This window comes from Coregonus lavaretus (assembly GCF_964263955.1).
Source record: "Coregonus lavaretus genome assembly, chromosome: 15".
Lineage (NCBI taxonomy): Eukaryota > Metazoa > Chordata > Actinopteri > Salmoniformes > Salmonidae > Coregonus > Coregonus lavaretus.
This window is the reverse complement of record NC_140002.1, coordinates 22,129,223-22,155,018: the sequence shown is the minus strand read 5'-3', so window position 1 is coordinate 22,155,018 and position 25,796 is coordinate 22,129,223. Positions and strand designations below refer to the sequence as shown.

At 43.8% G+C, this 25,796-nt stretch overlaps 1 protein-coding gene across 1 annotated transcript in view; it reads right to left on the bottom strand.

Annotated features, from left to right (window-relative positions):
* Positions 1-24,705, bottom strand: part of rad51c (RAD51 paralog C) — a 31,869-nt gene extending 7,164 nt beyond the window's left edge. Inside the window, exons 1-8 of the mRNA XM_084177953.1 lie at positions 24,570-24,705; positions 24,290-24,429; positions 23,855-24,092; positions 23,608-23,765; positions 23,043-23,176; positions 22,591-22,722; positions 14,588-14,654; positions 14,171-14,231 (exon numbers count right to left, since the gene is read on the bottom strand). Of these exons, the coding sequence (XP_084034079.1) occupies positions 14,171-14,231; positions 14,588-14,654; positions 22,591-22,722; positions 23,043-23,176; positions 23,608-23,765; positions 23,855-24,092; positions 24,290-24,407 (908 nt within the window). The 5' untranslated portion in view covers positions 24,408-24,429; positions 24,570-24,705. The remainder of the gene's footprint in view (positions 1-14,170; positions 14,232-14,587; positions 14,655-22,590; positions 22,723-23,042; positions 23,177-23,607; positions 23,766-23,854; positions 24,093-24,289; positions 24,430-24,569) is intronic.
* Between the last annotated feature and the right edge of the window lie 1,091 nt (positions 24,706-25,796).

The following is a 25,796-nucleotide window of genomic DNA, read 5'->3' as shown; positions in this document are numbered from 1 at the left end:
TTTTTTATTATTTTTTTATACTGGCCCCCGTGGGAATCAAACCCATAACCCTGGCGTTGCAAATGCCATGCTCTACCAACTGAGCTACATCCCTGCCGGCCATTCCCTCCCCTACCCTGGACGACGCTGGGCCAATTGTGCGCCGCCCCATGGGTCTCATTGGCTGTTCCCCACCCATAGAAAACCTGTGTGATGAGCTGAAGAGGAGAGTCCACAAGTGTGGACCTCGGAATCTGAAGGATCTGGAGAGATTCTGTGTGGAGGAATGGTCTCAGATCCCTTACCATGTGTTCTCCAACCTCATTACGCATTATAGGAGAAGACTCCTGGCAAAGGGAGGTTGCACAAATTATTGAATGAATAATTATTTTACTTTAATTAAAGGTTAGATTGTGAATATTTTGAATGAAAGACCAAGAGGATAAACAATAAAATACTTTTTTCACAGCCTGTTTTGCTCATATTTACCAAGGGTGCCAATATTAGTGGAGTGCACTGTAGCTGTAGGAGCAATAGCTCTTAATCCATTTATTAGCAATATAGTGCACTTGATTTGCCCACTGGGCCCGCCAGGAAGGCAGAGTTTGTACCTTCAGACACATGAAATGGTCCAAAATGGCAACAGTTTGCCTACCCAGTGCGCAGGGCAGCTGAATCGGGTGCACTTACCGCAAACAGCTAGAGACGAAAATAAAATAGGAACACAAGGCTTTGTTGTTGGTTTTTTTACAGAAATGTTGTGATCAACTAGGAATGCCTTGGAGATCGACCAGTCGATCACGATCAACCGGTTGGTGACCACTACTCTAGAAAGTTGAGTTAAGTTCAATCTCGTGCTTCTCTTTGTGGGCTGATATTTCTGTGCGGCAGTCCCCGGGCAGCTGCACGCAGCTTTGAGGGAACATTGATTGGGACAGACATGAATGTCATTTTAGACATGCGGGACAAATCTAATAAGACCAACTACAATCCACATGCAACCAAGGCTCTCCAACATATACTCTGATTACAACCTCATTGATGCCTGGCGAGCACATAATCCAAAGGCAAACGAGTAAACTTTCTACTCAAACAGGGCCCGACCGATTTATCGATTGACCAATATTTAAACAAATATAAAAATAAAAGATAAATGAATAAATAAGCACTGGCCAATTACTGTTACGTGAAGTGTCATGGTAGGGTGTTGGGTGTCGTGACAAAAAAGGGATGCTCTGCCCAAATGTAAAGCAAGTGCTATGCTAAGAACGTTCAACTCTGTGGTAACGTTACAGCCCTTTAGTGAAGCCTGTGAAATCTGGTGTGTTATATTTGCTCTTTGCGAAGGGTATTCCTCAAGCTCTGTCATTCAAATGTTTTCAGGGACACAAAAAATAATAATATGCAGATTAGAAAGTTGCGCATCGTAGCTACGTTTTGATGTATGGGTTGTCACTTGTCAGGGACTGGTCCAAATTCACGTTTCGCCACCCCCATCTAGCCAGCTAACTAGCTGTGTGAGAGTACTTGACACCAGTCACGAAGGGTTAGTGCTATCCGGTATCCTTGGGACGTCCCTACGCTAAACCCTAACCCTTACCATTTTAAACTTCAATGGGGTAGGGACCTATGTCGTTGTTTTCCAACTGGCTAGCATGAGGCAGCTCAGTCTTCAGAGGCACATTTTTTGCTGGAATCCATGCAGTTTATTCTTCTTTGACTACAGTAACAGTTTTTCCATTTAAAATAAAAGTATTTCTGGTGCTCCTAAATTTTGTGGTGCTTACAATGCCTTGCAAAAGTATTCATCCCCCTTGGTGTTTTTCCTATTTTGTTGTATTACAACCTGTAATTTAAATGGATTTTAATTTGGATTTCATGTAATGGACATTTTCATGTAATGGACAGTGAAATTTAAAAAAAATAACTTGTTTCAAAACATTCTAAAAAAGAAATAACGGAAAACTGGTGCGTACATATGTATTCACCCACTTTGCTATGAAGCCCCTAAATAAGATCTGGTGCCACCAATTACCTTCAGAAGTCACATAATTAGTTAAATAAATTACACCTGTGTGCAATCTAAGTGTCATATGATCTCAGTATATACACACACACACACACACAACACCACGAAGATCAAGGAGCTCTCCAAATAAGGTCAGTGACAAAGTTGTGGAGAAGTACAGATCAGGGTTGGGTTATAAAAAAATCAAAAACTTTGAACATCCCACGGAGCACCATTAAATCCATTATTTAAAAAATGGAAAGAATATGGCACCACAACAAACCTGCCAAGAGAGGCCCGCCCACCAAAACTCACAGACCAGGCAAGGAGGGCATTAATCAGAGAGGCAACAAAGAGACCAAAGATAACCCTGAAGGAGCTGCAATGCTCCACAGCGGAGATTGGAGTATCTGTCCATAGGACCACTTTAAGCCGTACACTCCACAGAGCTGGGCTTTATGGAAGAGTGGCCAGAAAAAAGCCATTGCTTAAAGAAAAGAATAAGCAAACATGTTTGGTGTTCGCCAAAAGGCATGTGGGAGACTCCCCAAACATATGGAAGAAGGTACTCTGGTCAGATGAGACTAAAATTGAGCTTTTTGGCCATCAAGGAAAACGCTATGTCTGGCGCAAACCAAAACACCTCTCATCACCCCGAGAACACCATCCCCACAGTGAAGCATGGTGGTGGCAGCATCATGCTGTGGGGATGTTTTTCCATCGGCAGGGACTGGGAAACTGGTCAGAATTGAAGGATGCCACTAAATACAGGGAAATTCTTGAGGGAAACCTGTTTCAGTCTTCCAGAGATTTGAGACTGGGACGGAGGTTCACCTTCCAGCAGGACAATGACCCTAAGCATACTGCTAAAGCAACACTTGAGTGGTTTAAGGGGAAACATTTAAATGTCCTGGAATGGCCTAGTCAAAGCCCAGACCTCAATCCAATTGAGAATCTGTGGTATGACTGAAAGATTCCTGTACACCAGCGGAACCCATCCAACTTGAAATCCCAGTGGCTAGATGTGCCAAGCTTATAAAGGGGGGGGGGGGGGTTAATAGTTATGCACGCACAAGTTTGTTTTATTTCTTGTTTGTTTCACACAAAAACATATTTTGCATCTTCAAAGTGGTAGGCATGTGTAAATCAAATGATACAAACCCCCAAAAAAATCAATTTAAATTCCAGGTTGTAAGGCAACAAAATAGGAAAAATGCCAAGGGGTGTGAATACTTTCGCAAGCCACTGTATATTAATGTTCTTTCCTCAACTGTAAGAAAATCAGCTCTGAGTATCTTTGTAGGTCTGTTTTAAGCACAATCCACACAGAAGTAATTTTTTTAAATTCCAGCTATAATAATAAAAATGTCAGCAGATACTGTAGATCGTTATCGTGAATAACTTCACTCTCAAATCGGATCCAAAAATCCCATATTGGTCAGGCTCTATCAAACAAGCATAAAACATTCTCCTGAATCGATTTTCTCTCATCTACACCTCTATTTTGCATCTGGGTTGAATAAATCACAGTTAAAGAAGATGTCAGAATTGGAAATGTTAACTGCAGACCATTCTCAAAAAAACACTTTCAGACCAGGTACAGTGAGGGAAAAAAGTATTTGATCCCCTGCTGATTTTGTACATTTGCCCACTGACAAAGAAATGATCAGTCTATAATTTTAATGGTAGGTTTATTTGAACAGTGAGAGACAGAATAACAACAAAATCCAGAAAAACACATGTCAAAAATGTTATAAATTGATTTGCATTTTAATGAGGGAAATAAGTATTTGACCCCTCTGCAAAACATGACTTAGTTCTTGGTGGCAAAACCCTTGTTGGCAATCACAGAGGTCAGATGTTTCTTGTAGTTGGCCACCAGGTTTGCACACATCTCAGGAGGGATTTTGTCCCACTCCTCTTTGCAGATCTTCTCCAAGTCATTAAGGTTTCGTGCCTGACGTTTGGGACTCGAACCTTCAGCTCCCTCCACAGATTTATGGGATTAAGGTCTGGAGACTGGCTAGGCCACTCCAGGACCTTAATGTGCTTCTTCTTGAGCCACTCCTTTGTTGCCTTGGCCATGTGTTTTGGGTCATTGTCATGCTGGAATACCCATCCACAACCCATTTTCAATGCCCTGGCTGAGGGAACGTTCTCAGCCAAGATTTGACGGTACATGGCCCCGTCCATCGTCCCTTTGATGCGGTGAAGTTGTCCTGTCCCCTTAGCAGAAAAACACCCCCAAAGCATAATGTTTCCACCTCCATGTTTGACGGTGGGGATGGTGTTCTTGGGGTCATAGGCAGCATTCCTCCTCCTCCAAACACGGCGAGTTGAGTTGATGGCAAAGAGCTCGATTTTGGTCTCATCTGACCACAACACTTTCACCCAGTTCTCCTCTGAATCATTCAGATGTTCATTGACAAACTTCAGACGGGCCTGTATATGTGCTTTCTTGAGCAGGGGGACCTTGCGGCGCTGCAGGATTTCAGTCCTTCACGGCGTAGTGTGTTACCAATTGTTTTCTTGGTGACTATGGTCCCAGCTGCCTTGAGATCATTGACAAGATCCTCCCGTGTAGTTCTGGGCTGATTCCTCACCGTTCTCATGATCATTGCAACTCCACGAGGTGAGATCTTGCATGGAGCCCCAGGCCGAGGGAGATTGACAGTTATTTTGTGTTTCTTCCATTTGCAAATAATCGCACCAACTGTTGTCACCTTCTCACCAAGCTGCTTGGCAATGGTCTTGTAGCCCATTCCAGCCTTGTGTAGGTCTACAATCTTGTCCCTGACATCCTTGGAGAGCTCTTTGGTCTTGGCCATGGTGGAGAGTTTGGAATCTGATTGATTGATTGCTTCTGTTCTTCTTTTATACAGGTAACAAACTGAGATTAGGAGCACTCCCTTTAAGAGTATGCTCCTAATCTCAGCTCGTTACCTGTATAAAAGACACCTGGGAGCCAGAAATCTTTCTGATTGAGAGGGGGTCAAATACTTTTTTCCCTCATTAAAATGCAAATCAATTTATAACATTTTGACATACATTTTTTGGATTTTGTTGTTATTCTGTCTCTCACTGTTCAAATAAACCTACCATTAAAATTATAGACTGATCATTTCTTTGTCAGTGGGCAAACGTACAAAATCAGCAGGGAATTAAATACTTTTTCCCCCTCACTGTAGCTATTACTCTTTCCAAAGTCAAGACAGAACTGAATTTATTGATAAGATAGAGCATAATTTGCCATCCATCGAGTTAAGACTCAACCTAAAAAAATACTTTATCCTTGGATAACCTGTCGACTATGACATATCTTAAATGCTTCATCAGAAACAGCTCCTTGGGCGGTTTTATCGCTCGATGCAGAAAAAGATTGATAGATTAGAATGGTCATATCTCTGGTCTGTCTTGGAACATTTGGGAATTGGCTCCAATTTCATTCATCTGATTAAAATAATATGCCAATCACTTAGCCATAGTTATAATAGGCAATACCTGCTCCTTTCAGAATCACTAGAAGCAGCAGACAAGGCGATCCGATTTCTCCTTTGCTATAGTTATTATCCATGGAACACCTGGCCCAGGCAATTCATCAATCGAAGGAAATAACACCAATTTCCCTAAAATCTACTGATCATTTCAGGGGTGTGCCGACGACATGGCCATACTCGTATTCGTAAAATGAAATGATAGTCGGATCGGATGATACTCGTGATAAGAAAAAAACGGAAGTGTTTTAATATGTCTAAGTAGATTTTGGCAAAATACCTCCCTGCACGTTCTCACTGCAAAACAGCTTCAGATTAGGAGCAGCGCGCGGAGGGGTGTGTGTCTTCAATTGCAGCGGGCAGCCAATTTTGCGGTCACTCAGTCAGATTGCGCATCAGCGTTTAATATTTTCTTCCCCCTACCCTTACTCTGCTTGTTAGATATTATGCACATTGTTAGCAAACGTCCTCGCCATGTGATTTATCGCAGCAGCAATCTAAATGATCAGACCGAAAACATGCAAGGAAAAGTCAACGGGTGAAATTATGAAGCAAGTGGATAGAGAAATACAGCTTCACTCTATCCAATCAGAGCAGCAGGATCAACATACAGCCCTCTTCTCTTTACAGACTGGCAAACCTTCCCGTTATTTAGACCACATAGAACCTTGCACATGACTGACATAAGGAAGATGCATGTTAGCGCACGGATCACCACAAAAAAAATACTCTGATCATATATAATCGTATCCAGAAAATTGCCCATATCCGTTATGATAATTGTTTTGGTTGGACAAACAGAAGAAATCTCTGTGCATGTAAGGACCAGGGTTTCCATTAGCCGGTAAATGCAGGCTTTTGGCCGATAAAAAAAATTAAAAGCCAATAAATAAAAAGTTGCTGGGCAAATTGTCCAGTACCAAAATATTATCCATTGCAAAATAATGCATTTTATTCATTGATGGAAATACCAGTCGATGTGCTCCAACTTCAAAAAGGCATATACAGTATATTCAGAAGGTATTCTAACCCCTTGACTTTCCACATTTTGTTACAGCCTTATTCTAAAATGGATTAAATAAAAACAAAATCCTCAATCTACACTCAATACACCATAATGACAAAGCAAAAAGAGGTTTAGAAGTTTTGGCAAATGTATATAAAAATAAAGAAAATGCCTTATTTACATAAGTATTCAGACCCTTTGCTATAAGACTCTAAATTGAGCTCAGGTGCATCCTGTTTCCATTGATCATCCTTGAGTCCACCTGTGGTAAATTCAATTGATTGGACATGATTTGGAAAGGCACACACACCTGTCTATATAAAGTCCCAAAGTTGACAGTGCATGTCAGAGCAAAAACTAAGCCATGAGGTCGAAGGAATTGTCCGTAGAACTCCGGGACAGGATTGTGTCGAGGCACATATCTGGGGAAGGGTACCAAAAAATGTCTGCAGCATTGAAGGTCCCCAAGAACACAGTGGCCTCCATCATTCTTAAATGGAAGAAGTTTGGAACAACCAAGACACTTCCTAGAGCTGGCCACCCGGCCAAACTGAGCAATCGGGGGAGAAGGGCCTTGGTCAGGGAGGTGACCAAGAACCCGATGGTCACTCTGACAGAGCTCTAGAGTTCCTCTGTGGAGATGGGAGAACCTTCCAGAAGGACACCATCTCTGCAGCACTCCACCAAATCAGGCCTTTATGGTAGACTGGCCAGATGGAAGCCACTCCTCAGTAAAAGGCACATGACAGCCCACTTGGAGTTTGCCAAAAGGCACCTAAAGGACTCTGACCATGAGAAACACGATTCTCTGGTCTGATGAAACCAAGATTGAACTCTTTGGCCTGAATGCCAAGTGTCACGTCTGGCGGAAACCTGGCACCATCCCTACGGTGAAGCGTGGTGGCAGAATCATCATGCTGTGGGGATGTTTTTCAGCGGCAGGGACTGGGAGACTAGTCAGGATCGAGGGAAATATGAACAGAGCAAAGTACAGAGATCCTTGATGGAAACCTGCTCCAGAGCACTCAGGTCCTCAGACTGGGGCGAAGGTTCACCTTCCAACAGGACAACGACCCTAAGCACACAGCCAAGACAACGCAGGAGTGTCTTCGGGACAAGTCTCTGAATGTCCTTGAGTGGCCCATCCAGAGCCCGGACTTGAACCCGATCTAACATCTCTGGAGAGACCTGAAAATAGCTGTGCAGCGACACTCCCCAACCAACTTGACAGAGCTTGAGAGAATCTGCAGAGAAGAATGGGAGAAACTCCCCAAATACAGGTGTGCCAAGCTTGTAGCATTCATGCCCAAGAATGCTTGAAGCTGTAATCGCTGCCAAAGGTGTTTCAACAAAGTACTGAGTAAAAGGGTCTGAATACAAATGTAAATGTGATTAGTTTTTTATTTTTAATACATTTGCAAAAATTTATAAAAAACAGTTTTTGCTTTGTCATTATGGGGTATTGTGTGTAGATTGAGGAGGGGGGGAAAAAACAATTTAATCAATTTTAGAATAAAGGCTGTAATGTAACAAAATGTGGAAAAAGTCAAGGGGTCTGAATACTTTCAGAATGCACTGTATACTTCATAGGCTAATAAATCCTCAAGCTGCTTAGAAAATAGCAACTACTGTATCTGAAACATGGGAATTACTATCAGAACCCAAATTAAAGATTCTCCCGCTTCTGTAAACAACTGTACACCTCTGATTGTAAATCAACACCAAACCAGACTGTCCTTTCTAAAATAGTTAAGAACTCCTCTTCTCTCAGAGGAAGCTGCCTCGCTGGGAGCCCAAATCGCTCAACGAACTCAAGAGCATTATGAATAAAAGGCTAATCATCTAGATGGGATGGTATTCCCCCTGAGGTCTATTTAACATTTTGGAATAGGTCCACTATTGCTCGAAATGATAAACAGCTGTTCACAAAGGTTAATTTGGGAGCGATGTGAATCCAGCACTCATTTTGCTTTTATTAAAAAAGGGTAAGGATGCCACCCAGTGTTCTCACCATCTCCCCCAATCTTTGATAAACAGATAAACTGTTTCTCAAAATGGTGTCGTCCTGTCTCGAGACTTAAATTACCCGAAATGGTCCAGATGGCCGAAAGCGGGTTAGCTAAAAAACATTTATCCTCTGACAACTTGTCGACTATTAAATATGTTAATGCATCATCAGAAACAACAGCTCCTTGGAACCAGGGTTTACATTAGCCGGTAAATGCCAGCTTTTAGCCGATAAAAAAAAGAATAAACCCGATAAAAATTGTTGCTGGCCAAATTGTCCAGGACCCAAAAAAAGTCCATTGCAAAATAATGCATTTTTCATTGATGGAAATACTGCATGACCAAAAGTATGTGGACACCTGCCGGTCGAACATCTCATTCATGTGCATGAATATGGATTTGGTCCCCCCCTTTGCTGCTATAACAGCCTCCACTCTTCTGGGAAGGCTTTCCACCAGCTGTTGGAACATTGCTGCGGGGACTTGCTTCCACTCAGCCACAAGAGCATTAATGAGGTCAGGCATTGATGTTGGGAGATTAGGCCTGGCTCGCAGTCGGCGTTCTAATGCATCCCAAAGGTGTTCGATGGTGTTGAGGTCAGGGCTCTCTGCTGACCAGTCAAGTTCTTCCACCGATCTCGACAATCCATTTCTGTATGGACCTTGCTTTGTGCACCTGGCCATTGTCATGCTGAAACAGGAAAGGGCCTTCTCCAAACAGTTGCCAAAAAGTTGGAAGCACAGAATCGTCTAGAATGTCATTGTATGTTGTAGTGTTAAGATTTACTCTAGTGTTCTCCTGGCATCCGCCAAACCCAGATTTGTCCGTTGGACTGCCAGAAGGCGAAGCGTGATTCATCACGAACTGACTTGTTGGAAAGGTGGCATCCTATGATGGTGCCACATTGAAAGTCACAGAGCTCTTCAGTAAGCCCATTCTACTGCCAATATTTGTCTACAGAGATTGTATGGCGGTGTGCTCGATTTTATACACCTGTCAGCAACGGGTGTGGCTGAAATAGCCGAATCCACTAATTTGAATGAGTGTCCACATACTTTTGTGTATATATATATATATATATATATATATATATATATACATACACACACACACTGCTCAAAAAAATAAAGGGAACACTTAAACAACACAATGTAACTCCAAGTCAATCACACTTCTGTGAAATCAAACTGTCCACTTAGGAAGCAACACTGATTGACAATAAATTGCACATGCTGTTGTGCAAATGGAATAGACAACAGGTGGAAATTATAGGCAATTAGCAAGACACCCCCAATAAAGAAGTGGTTCTGCAGGTGGTGACCACAGACCACTTCTCAGTTCCTATGCTTCCTGGCTGATGTTTTGGTCTCTTTTGAATGCTGGCGGTGCTTTCACTCTAGTGGTAGCATGAGACGGAGTCTACAACCCACACAAGTGGCTCAGGTAGTGCAGCTCATCCAGGATGGCACATCAATGCGAGCTGTGGCAAGAAGGTTTGCTGTGTCTGTCAGCGTAGTGTCCAGAGCATGGAGGCACTACCAGGAGACAGGCCAGTACATCAGGAGACGTGGAGGAGGCCGTAGGAGGGCAACAACCCAGCAGCAGGACCGCTACCTCCGCCTTTGTGCAAGGAGGAGCAGGAGGAGCACTGCCAGAGCCCTGCAAAATGACCTCCAGCAGGCCACAAATGTGCATGTGTCTGCTCAAACGGTCAGAAACAGACTCCATGAGGGTGGTATGAGGGCCCGACGTCCACAGGTGGGGGTTGTGCTTACAGCCCAACACCGTGCAGGACGTTTGGCATTTGCCAGAGAACACCAAGATTGGCAAATTCGCCACTAGCGCCCTGTGCTCTTCACAGATGAAAGCAGGTTCACACTGAGCACATGTGACAGACGTGACAGAGTCTGGAGACGCCGTGGAGAACGTTCTGCTGCCTGCAACATCCTCCAGCATGACCGGTTTGGCGGTGGGTCAGTCATGGTGTGGGGTGGCATTTCTTTGGGGGTCCGCACAGCCCTCCATGTGCTCGCCAAAGGTAGCCTGACTGCCATTAGGTACCGAGATGAGATCCTCAGACCCCTTGTGAGACCATATGCTGGTGCGGTTGGCCCTGGGTTCCTCCTAATGCAAGACAATGCTAGACCTCATGTGGCTGGAGTGTGTCAGCAGTTCCTGCAAGAGGAAGGCATTGATGCTATGGACTGGCCCGCCCATTCCCCAGACCTGAGTCCAATTGAGCACATCTGGGACATCATGTCTCGCTCCATCCACCAACGCCACGTTGCACCACAGACTGTCCAGGAGTTGGCGGATGCTTTAGTCCAGGTCTGGGAGGAGATCCCTCAGGAGACCATCCGCCACCTCATCAGGAGCATGCCCAGGCGTTGTAGGGAGGTCATACAGGCACGTGGAGGCCACACACACTACTGAGCCTCATTTTGACTTGTTTTAAGGACATTACATCAAAGTTGGATCAGCCTGTAGTGTGGGTTTCCACTTTAATTTTGAGGGTGACTCCAAATCCAGACCTCCATGGGTTGATAAATTTGATTTCCATTGATAATTTTTGTGTGATTTTGTTGTCAGCACATTCAACTATGTAAAGAAAAAAGTATTTAATAAGATTATTTCATTCATTCAGATCTAGGATGTGTTGTTTAAGTGTTCCCTTTATTTTTTTGAGCAGTGTATATATAGTGTACCAGTCGATGTGCTCCAACTTCAAGGGCATATATACACTTAATAGGCTAATAAATCCTCAAGCTGCTTGAAAATTAATTTTAAATAATTTTACTTAAGCAAAAGATGCTAAGTATACCCCGACTGGGCAACATTGGCAAAAACTGTGTTGATTATCCCAGCTTCCATAGAGAGGATTTTTTCTCCAAAACAGAGTAAAGAGGGCCTCTTGAGGACAAAGTAACGAGGCTACTGCGCATCGCAAGCTGCGCCAAGGAGTTGGACAGTTTTGATTTCCCAAAAGCAGCGGCTCACTTTGAGCAGGCCAAGGTCTGCCACAAACGCAAGTAAATTAGAGGCAAATTGTATTCGTGAGGTCCTAGCAGTTCTGCTGCCGTCATAGGAAAGATCAACATATGCTGCCCGTGTCATGTATAGTATAAAGACTTGGAATGGATTGATAGACTAGAATAGAGTAATGATGTGTATCATGCGCAATTGGTGCAATTCAGTTGAGCTTATTCAGTAGCACTTGGAAATGAAAACAGCTGCCAACTATTCACATCAGAGTTAGTGTTGCAATCACTAGGCAGCCAACTGCCTATAGTAGGAAACAGTTATCAATAAGCCACGTAATTAATTAAATACACAAAACACAGCATTTGGAAAGTATTCAGACCCCTTTACTTTTTCCACTTTACAACCTTATTCTAAAATATATATTTTTAAATCCCCCCCTCTACAATATCCCATAATGACTAAGCAAAAACAGTTTAAAAAAAAAAGGTATTCAGACCCTTTAAAATCAGTACTTTGTTGAAGCACCTTTGGCAGCGATTACAGCCTCGAGTCTTCTTGCGTATGACGCTACAAGCTTGGCACACCTGTATTTGGGGAGTTTCTCCCATTCTTCTCTGCAGATCCTCTCAAGCTCTGTCAGGTTGGATGGGGAGCGTTGCTGCACAGCTATTTTCAGGTCTCTTCAGAGATGTTAGATCGGGTTCAAATCCAGGCTCTGGCTGGGCCACTCAGAGACTTGTCCCGAAGCCACTCCTGCGTTGTCTTGGCTGTGTGCTTAGGGTCGTTGTCCTGTTGGAAGGTGAACCGTCGCCCCAGTCTGAGGCCCTGGAGCATGTTTTCATCAAGGATCTCTTTGTACTTTGCTTCGTTCATCTTTGCCTCGATCCTGACTAGTCTCCCAGTCCCTGCCGCTGAAAAACATCCCCACAGCATGATGATTCTGCCACCACGCTTCACCGTAGGGATGGTGCCAGGTTTCCTCCAGATGTGACGCTTGGCATTCAGGCCAAAGAGTTCAATCTTGGTTTCATCAGACCAGAGAATCGTGTTTCTCATGGTCAGAGTCCTTTAGGTGCCTTTTGGCAAACTCCAAGCGGGCTGTCATGTGCCTTTTACTGAGGAGTGGCTTCCGTCTGGCCACTCAACCATAAAGGCCTGATTGGTGGAGCGCTGCAGAGATAGTTGTCCTTCTGGAAGGTTCTTCCATCTCCACAGAGGAACTCTAGAGCTCTGTCAGAGTGACCATCGGGTTCTTGGTCAGCTCCCTGACCAAGGCCCTTCTCCCCCGATTGCTCAGTTTGGCATGGCAGCCAGCTCCAGGAAGAGTCTTGGTTGTTCCAAACTTCTTCCATTTAAGAACGATGAGCAACTGTGTTCTTGGGGACCTTCAATGCTGCAGACATTATTTGGTACCCTTCCCCAGAACGGTGCCTCGACACAATCCTATCTCGGAGCTCTACGGACAATTCCTTCGACCACATGGCCTGGTTTTTGCTCTGACATGCACTGGCAACTGTGACAAGTGTGTGCCTTTCCAAATCATGTCCAATCAATTGAATTTACCACAGGTGGACTCCAATCAAGTTGTAGAGACATCTCATGGATGATCAATGGAAACAGGATGCACCTGAGCTCAATCGAGTCTCATAGCGAAGGGTCTGAATATTTATGTAAATAAGGTATGTTTCTTTATTTTTAATACATTTGAAAAAAAATCTAAAAACCTGTTTTCGCTTTGTCATTATGGGGTATTGTGTGTAGAATGATGAGGATTATTTTTTTAATCCATTTTAAAATAAGGCTGTAACATAACAAAATGTAGAAAGGTCAAGGGGTCTGAATACTTTGCGAAGGCACCATCTATATATACACACACACACACACAGTACCAGTCAAAAGTTTGTACACACTCATTCCAGGTTTTATTTTTACATAGTAGAATAGTAATAAAGACATCAAAACTATGAAATAACACATGGAATCATGTAGTAACCAAAAAGAAGTGTTAAACAAATTAAAATATATTTTGAGATTCTTCAAATAGCTACCCTTTGCCTTGATGACAGCTTTGCACACTCTTGGTATTCTATCAACCAGCTTCACCTGGAATGCTTTTCCAACAGTCTTGAAGGAGTTCCCACATATGCTGAGCACTTGTTGGGCGCTTTTCCTTCACTCTGCCGTCCGACTCATCCCAAACCATCTCAATTGGGTTGAGGTCGGGGGATTGTATTTACACAAATATTATATTTTGAAGTTGTGTTATTACTGTGTAGGTGACTAGTTATTCTAGGCTAAATGTTTAAAAAAAATTCATGATATTCAGTTATGATTTATAGCAGGGATGAAGACGCAACGGGCAATGTTTTGCTTTTCAATAAAACCCGTCATGCAGGTATAAGAACATCGTTCTACTTTATTACAACTTTACAGGCTAATTTATATTCTGTTAAGATGAATTACAATAATATACATGTGATTTTGAGCACCGTGGGTGGACGCCCTAATGCGTTACGCACCCAATGCATATGGATGTCCAGTAATTTCTCAAATGTTAGGTAAATGTAAATCTTGCCGGTCATGTTGTCCGGTGCCAAATTTTCCTAACAGAAACCCTGGTAAGGTCACATCATTGTGGTAGCATGTAGGCTTCCTTCCAGAGACCATCCATGTAAAGGGGTGTTAGTAAAGTACCTGTGTGTGCCCTCCCAGTGTAGGATGAGTCTCTGTGTAGCAGCGTGACCCCAACTCTCACCTGCAGATTTACAAGATCACAGACACCCACACAGAGCCATGTTAACCACGTCTACAATCACAGTAACCTAACCCCATGCATCATCAATGCGCTCACATTTAAGGACAGTTACTTAGCACAGCCACACAAACTAATCAATATTTATGAGCCATTGGCAGACAGGCTAAAGCTAATGGTACAGTATGGTAAATTAGTTGGTTTAAAAATTGGGAGAGGTATATGACTGGCTGAATTGCAAAATGTACTGTAAAACTTGGCCCTAACCGTTCCTGTTAACTTTCATGTACAGTTTAAGGGGAGGTAGGTATTATCATTTGTAGCATCTACAGTCAGTGCATCACAACAGTCCTTCTCACCTAAGGCAGGAACAAGCTTCGATTGGCCACTCCAAACCTTTGTAGTCATCTGATTGGTAAGAATGACCTAAACACGAAGGAAATGGAAGTTTCAAGAGTTATATTATTCCAAGTTGGAGTGTACCTATCGCTTTTCACAAATTGCTTGAATTTATTGCCTCCACAATATTGTTTATTTATTTTTTGGATCCCCATTAGCCGACGACAATGGCGACAGCTAGTCTTACTGGGGTCCGACACAACGAAAAAGACTACAGACTTTACAATTGACATACATTTAAAAACATTACACGTACTGTACATACACACAACAAGTAGGTCACATTGGGGAGAGGCGTTGTGCCGTGAGGTGTTGCTTTATTTGTTTTTTGAAACCAGGTTTGCTGTTCACTTGCGCTATATAAAACGATGGGAGTTCCATGCACTCATGGCTCTGTATAATACTGTAAGTTTACTTGAATTTGTTCTGGACCTGGGGATTGTGAAAAGAACCCTGGTGGCATGTCTGGTGGGGTAAGTGTGTGTGTGTGTGTAAGCGGAATATGAAAACAAATTTGGAATTACAAACACATTAAATGTTTCTTATAAAAACAAGAAGTGAAGCAGTCAGTCTTTCTTCAACTCTTAACAAAGAGAGACTGGCATGCATTTCCTATTAGCCCTCTGACTACAATGAAGAAAAAGACGTGTGGCTCTGTTCTGGGCCAGCTGCAGCTTAACAAGGTATTTCTTTGCAGCACTTGACCAAATGACTGGACAATAATCAAGATAACTAGAGCCTGCAGGACTGTGGTTTGGTATCAAAAAAGCAGAGTGCTTTCTCCCCAGACAGACCTCTCATCCATCTTCTGACCATGACAGTTTACAATCTATGGTAACACCAAGTAATTTAGTCTCCTCTACTTGTTCAACAGCCACACCATTCATTACCAGATTCAGCTGAGGTCTAGAACTTGGAATTACTTGTACCAAATACAATGCTCAATTTGCAGTAGGTCAGCCAGTCAGATGTGCAGCCAGACTTATTAGCCACTCCTTTTGTCCCATCTCTTTCAACCATGCAGTTTTTCCAATTCCTCATCAATCAAATGGAGCCTTAATAGTTCTAACAGTCAGTTTCTTAACAGGTGCATGTTTATCAATAATTGGAAGAAGTAATTTCATAAATTCATCAAGTGCAGCGTCTGGATGCTCCTTATTAAATCACATCAGACCAACAAATATTTTTAACATCATCCACATAAGAGTCACAGCAATATCTCTACACTATTTTAGGCCCAGCTTTTGGAGCTTTGTCTTTCCTGGATATAGCCACTATATTGTAATCACTGCATTCAATGGGTACGGATACAGCTTTAGAACAAAGTTATACAGTATGTAGAAATGTGATTAATACATGTGGATGATCTTGTTCCTGTAGTGTTTGTAAACACCCTAGTAGGTTATTAATAACCTGAACCAAATTACAGGCACTGGTTACAGTGAGAAGCTTCCTCGAGTGGACAGCTTTATGAAAACTAGTCAGTCAATGTCCCCACGCGTACTGGCAGCTTTCATGGCTGGGATAAATTCTTTCCTCTTCTGGCGCACACAGCTTCAGGATAGTCCTCATTGAGGAAGATGTACTGTACATTCCTCTCAATTTCTTGGCTCTTTCCAGAACAGCTACCTCGTCCTTGAACCTCAGGAACTTGACCACTATCGGCCTGTCACCTGGGCCGGTGGTGGGTTTTCCAGTCCTGTGGGCGCGCTCCACCTCAATCTTCCTGTGGTCCATCTTCAGTTTCCCCAATATAATTTCCCTCACTTTGTCCTCAAGACTCCATCCAGGTCTCATGTGGAGATTCTACAATTTTATCCACAACCATGTTGTTCAGCCTTGGTTGTCCCTCGAGATAATCAGATTTCTCCATCATTGTTATCGTCGATACACATACAGAACTGATGTCCTCTCACAATTACTTACAGATTGCTGTCATCTTGCCTTTGTCTGTTTAAACTCAACGAGCTGACCCTGGGAGAAATGCAAAACTGTTCTTCAGGTCCTGGACCTCTGGTCAGGTCATCCATTATTTTATTAGTCGACTCCACCAGTATTTGGACACAACACTTGTTGTTGTAACAACTGCTTGTAGAACTATTTTTGTTTGTTTAAAAGATCCTTCACCTGTGATAGCACCACTGTCCTCAGTGGTACTCCCGCCGGCTTTGGTCTTTGTCAAATCAAATCAAATTTTATTGGTCACATGCGCCGAATACAACAGGTGCAGACATCACAGTGAAATGCTTACTTACAGCCCTTAACCAACAGTGCATTTATTTTTAACAAAAAAGTAAAAATAAAACAACAAAAAAAGTGTTGAGAAAAAAAAGAGCAGAAGTAAAATAAAATAACAGTAGGGAGGCTATATATACACAGGGGGGTACCTTTGCAGAGTCAATGTGCGGGGGCACCGGCTAGTTGAGGTAATATGTACATGTGGGTAGAGTTAAAGTGACTATGCATAAATAATTAACAGAGTAGCAGCAGCGTAAAAAGGATGGGGTGGGGGGGCAGTGCAAATAGTCCGGGTAGCCATGATTAGCTGTTCAGGAGTCTTATGGCTTGGGGGTAGAAGCTGTTGAGAAGTCTTTTGGACCTAGACTTGGCACTCCGGTACCGCTTGCCATGCGGTAGCAGAGAGAACAGTCTATGACTAGGGTGGCTGGAGTCTTTTACAATTTTGAGGGCCTTCCTCTGACACCACCTGGTATAGAGGTCCTGGATGGCAGGAAGCTTGGCCCCAGTGATGTACTGGGCCGTACGCACTACCCTCTGTAGTGCCTTGCGGTCGGAGGCCAAGCAGTTGCCATACCAGGCGGTGAAGCAACCAGTCAGGATGCTCTCGATGGTGCAGCTGTAGAATTTTTTGAGGATCTGAGGACCCATGCCAAATCTTTTCAGTCTCCTGAGGGGGAATAGGCTTTGTCGTGCCCTCTTCACGACTGTCTTGGTGTGTTTGGACCATGATAGTTCGTTGGTGATGTGGACACCAAGGAACTTGAAGCTCTCAACCGGTTCCACTACAGCCCCGTCGATGAGAAGAATGGGGGCGTGCTCAGTCCTCTTTTTTTTCCTGTAGTCCACAATCATCTCCTTTGTCTTGGTCACGTTGAGGGAGAGGTTGTTGTCCTGGCACCACACGGCCAGGTCTCTGACCTCCTCCCTATAGGCTGTCTCATCGTTGTCGGTGATCAGGCCTACCACTGTTGTGTCGTCGGCAAACTTAATGATGGTGTTGGAGTCGTGCCTGGCCATGCAGTCATGGGTGACCAGAGAGTACAGGAGGGGACTGAGCACGCACCCCTGAGGGTCCCCCGTGTTGAGGATCAGTGTGGCAGATGTGTTGTTACCTACCCTTACCACCTGGGGGCGGCCCGTCAGGAAGTCCAGGATCCAGTTGCAGAGGGAGGTGTTTAGTCCCAGGATCCTTAGCTTAGTGATGAGCTTAGAGGGCACTATGGTGTTGAATGCTGAGCTGTAGTCAATGAATATTGAGAAATAAGTTGAGAAATTGAGAAATAAGTCTCTCACTGTTGCCGCTTGCTACAGACCCCCCTCAGCCCCCAGCTGTGCCCTGGACACCATATGTGAATTGATCGCCCCCCATTTATCCTCTGAGTTTGTACTGCTTGGTGACCTAAATTGGGATATGCTTAATACCCCAGCCATCCTACAATCCAAGCTAGATGCCCTCAACCTCACGCAAATTATCAACGAACCTACCAGGTACAACCCTAAATCCTTAAACATGGGTACCCTCATAGATATCATCCTGACTAACATACCCTCTAAATACACCTCAGCTGTCTTCAACCAGGATCTCAGCAATCACTGCCTTATTGCCTGCGTCCGTAACGGGTCCGCGGTCAAACGACCACCCCTCATCACTGTCAAACGCTCCCTAAAACACTTTAGCGAGGAGGCCTTCCTAATTGACCTGGCCCAGGTATCCTGGATGGATATAGATCTCATTCCGTCAGTAGAGGATGCCTGGTTGTTCCTTAAAAGTAATTTCCTCTCAATCTTAAATAAACATGCCCCATTCAAAAAAATACAGAACTAAGAACCGATATAGCCCCTGGTTCTCCTCAGACTTGACTGCCCTTGACCAGCACAAAAACATCCTGTGGCGTACAGCATTAGCATCAAATAGCCCCCGCGATATGCAACTTTTCAGGGAAGTTAGGAACCAATATACACAAGCAGTCAGGAAAGCAAAGGCTAACTTTTTCAAACAGAAATTTGCATCCTGTAGCACTAACTCCAAAAAGTTTTGGGACACTGTAAAGTCCATGGAGAATAAGAGCACTTCCTCCCAGCTGCCCACTGCACTGAGGCAAGGAAACACTATCACCACCGATAAATCTACAATAATCGAGAATTTCAACAAGCATTTTGCTACAGCTGGCCATGCTTTCCATCTGGCTACCACTAACCCGGCCACCAACTCTGCACCCTCTGCTGCAACTTGCCCATGCCCCCCCCGCTTCTCCTTCACACAAATTCAGACAGCTGATGTTTTGAAAGCGCTGCAAAATCTGGACCCCTACAAATCAGCTGGGCTAGACAATCTGGACCCTTTCTTTCTAAAACTAGCCGCCGAAATTGTCGCAACCCCTATTACTAGTCTGTTCAACCTCTCTTTCATAACGTCTGAGATCCCCAGAGATTGGAAAGCTGCCGCGGTCATCCCCCTCTTCAAAGGGGGTGACACTCTAGATCCAAACTGCTACAGACCTATATCCATCCTGCCCTGCCTTTCGAAAGTATTCGAAAGCCAAGTTAACAAACAGATCATCGACCATTTCGAATACCACCGTACCTTCTCCGCTATGCAATCCGGTTTCCGAGCTGGTCACGGGTGCACTTCAGCCACGCTCAAGGTCCTAAACGATATTATAACCACGATTGATAATAGACAGTACTGTGCAGCCGTCTTCATCGACCTGGCCAAGGCTTTCGACTCTGTCAACCACCGCATTCTTATTGGCAGACTAAATAGCCTTGGTTTCTCAAATGACTGCCTCGCCTGGTTCACCAACTACTTCTCAGATAGAGTTCAGTGTGTCAAATCGAAGGGCCTGTTGTCTGGACCTATGGCAGTCTCTATGGGGGTGCCACAGGGTTCAATTCTTGGGCCGACACTTTTCTCCGTGTATATCAATGATGTCGCTCTTGCTGCTGGTGACTCTCAGATCCACCTCTACGCAGACGACACCATTTTGTATACATCTGGCCCTTCATTGGACACTGTGTTAACAAACCTCCAAACGAGCTTCAATGCCATACAACAATCCTTCAGTAGCCTTCAACTGCTCTTAAACACTAGTAAAACTAAATGCATGCTTTTCAATCGAACGCTGCTAGCACCCGCCCACCCGACTAGAATCACCACTCTTGACGGGTCTGACCTAGAGTATGTGGACAACTACAAATATCTAGGTGTCTGGTTAGACTGTAAACTCAACTTCCAGACTCACATAAAGAATCTCCAATCCAAAGTTAAATCTAGAATCGGCTTCCTATTTCGCAACAAAGCCTCCTTCACTCATGCTGCCAAACATGCCCTCGTAAAACTGACTATCCTACCGATCCTTGACTTCGGCGATGTCATTTACAAAATAGCCTCCAACACTCTACTCAGCAAATTGGATGTAGTCTATCACAGTGCCATCCGTTTTGTCTCCAAAGCCCCATACACTACCCACCACTGTGACCTGTACGCTCTTGTTGGCTGGTCCTCACTACATGTTCGTCGTCAAACCCACTGGCTCCAGGCCATCTATAAATCACTGCTAGGCAAATCCCCGCCTTATCTTAGCTCATTGGTCACCATAGCAGCACCCACCCGTAGTCTGCGCTCCAGCAGGTATATCTCACTGGTCATTCCCAAAGCCAACACCTCCTTTGGCCGCCATTCCTTCCAGTTCTCTGCTGCCAATGACTGGAACGAATTGCAAAAATCTCTGAAGCTGGAGACTCTTATCTCCCTCAATAACTTTAAGCATCAGTTGTCAGAGCACCTTACCGATCACTGCACCTGTACACAGCCCATCTGAAATTAGCCCACCCAACTACCTCATCCCTATATTGTTATTTATTTTGCTCTTTTGCACCCCAGTATCTCTATTTGCACATCATCTCTTGCACATCTAGCATTCCAGTGTTAATACTATTGTAATTATTCTGCACTATAGCCTATTTATTGCCTTACCTCCATAACTTGCTACATTTGCACACACTGTATATATATTTTCTGTTGTATTTCTGACTTTATGTTTTTTTTACCCTATATGTAACTCTGTGTTGTTTTTATTGCACTACTTTGCTTTATCTTGGCCAGGTCGCAGTTGTAAATGAGAACCTGTTCTCAACTGGCTTACCTGGTTAAATAAAGGTGAAATAAAAAAATAAAAAATAGCATTCTCACGTAGGTGTTCCTCTTGTCCAGGTGGGAAAGGGCAGTGTGGAGTGCAATAGAGATTGCATCATCTGTGGATCTGTTGGGGCGGTATGCAAATTGGAGTGGGTCTAGGGTTTCTGGGATAATGCTGTTGATGTGAGCCATGACCAGCCTTTCAAAGCACTTCATGGCTACAGACGTCAGTGCTACGGGTCGGTAGTCATTTAGGCAGGTTATCTTAGAGTCCTTGGGCACGGGGACTATGGTGGTCTGCTTGAAACATGTTGGTATTACAGACTCAGTCAGGGACATGTTGAAAATTAAGTCATGGTAGCAAAGTAGGTTACGCAGTTATTCCTCGCAGTTCCAGACAGGGCAGGTCACAGGGAAAGTTGGAAACAACAAACAGCAGGGATCTAGACAGCCACAAGTCCGGGACAATCCGCAGTCCCAGCCCTCAAGAAAACCCTGCTAGCTTGATAGGCAGCTAGCTAGCAGCTAGGCTAGCTGCTACGCCAAGCAGCTCCTCAGACCCGGCCTTGGTCAGCAGGATCACTGGACAGATCGTAGCGGTCCCAGCAACTGATGCCAACCGCGTCGCAGGATCCAAATTCAAAAAGGTAGCTAGCTAGTAACCAAACTTTTTCAAAACAAAGCTTTCCCCCGGGAAGAATGTTATGTTGAATGCGGTTTGTGAACAATACTATTTTGGAATCAACACCATCTTATCCACCCATTTATCCCTTGTTTAAAGAAGTAATTAATATCAAGTTGCCAATTTTGATAAGGAACATTAAACAAGCCCCTGTGGGGATCAAATTGGAACAGGTTGTTCTGTGTGTCCTCCAAGTGGTCCCTGAGTGCAACTAAGCAACAAATTACTAGAACAAAGTGAATTTGCGCCAGGTACCTTAAGATAACTATTTTGCTGATTAAAAACTGTCCTGGTACAGAGCGGACGTCCCATTTAGACCCCAATCTACCTGGCCGCTTAAATCAACATTGCACCTATAGGAGCCATTTTATCTCTTGGAATGAGTGCGCTTAGTCTAGATGCATGGTTGGATTGGGACCAGACATGGACGGTTGTAAATAGAGTAAGGACAGAGACAACACAAGTCTGGCGAGCCTGGTTTCTGTTGGGCTTGGAAGGATGGCTCAGAGTTACCGCTCTTTACTATACATTATAGTAGTTTGCAAGAGGGAGCAGGTAGATAGGCTCTATAAAAGGAAGGGAGGATGTGGTTATCGCTGGACTCTTTATGGTTGTTGTTTCTCTTTTCTATGTGTTTTTATTAGGTCATGAAAATAATTATTATCAGATAAAAAGAAGAAGGGTTAAGACAACAGAGGATTGATAAGAAATGAATGTACGTTGGTGAGTAGGGATGCAAAATTCCGGGATCTTTCAATACATTTCCTGGTTTTCCCGAAATCCCGGTTGGAGAAAAACCAGGGACTTTATTGAAAAGTTCCCGGAACTTTGCAACCTTATTGGTGAGGCAACATGTGGGGTCTTTGACACTAGGCTAAGTGGACAAGGGTCACAGGTCATACCGCAACGTTGTGATTGGTGGCTATCTGGATGAGCTGCTGGGCGAGGCCGTTCAGGAGGCGGGTCCTCTGGGAGAGGTCATCAAAGTCATGGCGAAACGGGAAGGCAATGCTGTCAATCACCACCAGCCGGACCTGGATTAGATTAACAAAGGCGCCCAAGTTACCATCCAAAAGCCACAAGCAAATGAGTTGCAGATTTACATTGGAACATGGTTTCTGCTAAGTGTTTTATTGCTGCTGTCTTTGAGGTTCCTCATTTTTTGTTAGCTATTGTATTTTGCTCCAGCCAATCCACAAATCTATCCGTCATTTTCTATGAGCATTTCAGTTAAGGAATTCCTTTGACTCATTTCTTGAAATGGAACAGAGCCCAACCCAAAATGGAGGTTGTAGAAATATCCCCTTTGGATTTGATTGGTTGGCTGTTTTGGGATCAGTGACGGGATTGGTACCTCAGTGTGCTGAGCCAGGAAGTCAGCCAGGAGGTATGTCTCCGCCAACAGCTCCACGTAGTCATGGCAACGGACAAGAAATAGGTTGGAGAGGATTGTTTCCACAGTGAACCCCTTCAAGGCTTCCTGCTGTTCTGGAGAAAGAAAAAAGATAGAACACAGCAGAGACAGTCAACTACAAAATGTCTCCAATAGGCTTGAATCTAAGATAGAACCCTTTTTTCTCTAGTGTTGTTCATTTTGTCATGGCTCACACATAGCGTAGCGATTAAAAGGTGTGAAGAAACGGCCAACCAGTGATTGACTGCATGCACCAGTACTGTTGATCACAATTTGTGAGCATTTATAAAATTCCATCTCATCAGTAAACCATTTTTTTCATAGCCTACTATACATGTATTACATGTGTATGACAACGTAGCGATACCGATGTAACAAATGCATTCAATATTTTGAAGTCTTTATAAGCACTAAATAGAGGTTTCACAAATCAGTTATAAGTAATCCTATATGATGGGTGATAAACGTTCAGTCTCATTGCTTTTGTTCTGTCCTACTTAGTTACCTGAATCCTCTGCTAGAAGCCCACAGTGCTCCACAGCTGCCTGGGCTAGGTCCACAGCCCTCTGGACCAGGAAGCTGCCCTCTGTGTCTATGTACAGAGATTTGCCTCCCAACCCCCCAAAACACACAGGGATCTGCACATCTACTGCCAACTGGATACTGAGGGACACAGAAAGTTGTTATTGTGCTATTCCTACATTATATCAAACAGGTGAGTAACTCTTCCACACAGAGGTACCAGTGCTTACCAGAGCTGGGTCTTCCCCACCCCAGGCGCCCCGCAGACCTCAGTGGTCTTTCCCACTGGCATACCCCCTCCCAAAGCCGTGTCCAGTGCTGAGCAGAAAGTGACTATGGTGCCCAGCTCCTGCTCTCTCTCCAGAAGCTCCAGGGCAGTTAGCCTGCCTGCTGCTGCTCTCTCCTGGCCAGGCTCACACCTCACAGCCTGCAGCACCTCTACTGCCTCCTCCTGGGAGATGCCAGCCTCTACAACAACAGGGATGGAGAGTTTGCTGAAGAGGACAAGATAGACAAGCTTGAAGGGTAGCAATATAATGGACCGTGAGAGGCATTGTAAAATAAAGTTAGCAGGTACCACATATTTACAATAACACTAAAAACAATATGTCCTGTAACTGTATTATAACCTACTACTGTAATGACAACATCAACTGGTTGCCTACCTTTGCTGAGTTGGAGAGGTCGCAAGTCACACAGGTCTGCAGCAGAAAGAAACCCAGCATTGAGCAGTTTCACTTTGACAGACGGCGCAAAGGCATAGCTCGACACAGCCCTCTGCATCTTTCTCTTAGGTTTCAGCGACCTGAAATGAGATTGACACAGTCACTAGCAAGCCACTTGGCATTACTTTGTTTAATACACTAAACTCGTTTCTAACCCCTACGAGTAAATGCGTAGCTCCGAAAATAGTTTTTAATTTAACTCTGTTTTTTCCCCTCTTACCTCGTCAGCAAGCCAAGTTTTACTTCTACTGGAGTTAGCTCGATAGCTGTTAGCTAGCGATGAGAAAACCAACTTCCAAGTAAATAGCTGGAGCCATTTTCAATCATCCCTCCAAAATGTGTTCACTAGCGCCACCCACACCACACCACATGACAGGACATGACACCGACCCCGTGTAGTCAATGAATGTAAACCCACAACCCAGGCAAAGAGATATAAGATCTGTTTTGTCTTTTTTAACAGAAAAGTTAATTTTTTGGTATTTTGTTCCATTTTTGGGAATCCTGTTTCCATCCCGCACAGTAGGTTGCGGAATGCAGATTAAATTGTGCGATCGACAATATACCATAGAAGGAGATTTAAGAATATGCACCGTGCACCCGATTAAACAACCATCACCCCATTAAAAAGGTGGAAACATTTTACCAACATTTTTTACAAATTATTGTAATTGATGCCTACATTTCAAAAAACATTAATTGACAACTTTAATGCTGCAAAGCAATCATGAAAATGGCAATCCTTGACATACCTGTAAAATACTTTCCACAAATCGGGTTGTTTGGATTAACCCAGTGTTTCCCAAACTCTGTAGTCGGGAACCCAAGGGATGCACCTTTTGGTTTTTGCCCTAACACTACTACACAGCTGATTCAAATTATCAAAGTTTGATGATTAGTTCATTATTTCAATCATCTGTGTAGTAATAGAGCAAAAACCAAAACGTGCACCGAGTTTGGGAAACCCTGGATTAACCCGTCTTCTTGGCGCTAAATACCACCGTATGTAAGTGGGGGTCCTCTTGTGGTAGCTAAGCTAACAGGTAAGTGTCAAATGTGCTTTTGATCTATTTTTCTATAATGCCATTTCGACTTTAGCACACCAGCTCGGTAACGGTAACAATATTTTAGTTCCCTAAATTATGTTAGTTGGTCAGCTCGTGATGCCTAATTTACTGTGAGATTCGATGCTTGCGCCTATTCTGACGATTAGCTAACTAACGTTAGCTACTTCGAATTCGGTAAACAAATACTTTTCGCTAATTAAGTTTATATTAATTTCATACTAAACACCTTAAACCGACTTAAACTAAACAACCATTTCAACTACTATATCGATGAACCCATAGCTAGCTAGCTGGTTGTCATTGGTCGTTAATTAGCTAGCTAGACAGCTAATGTGTTAGCTAGCTTGCTAGCCAACTAACTGACATGCGGCAGTTTTTAC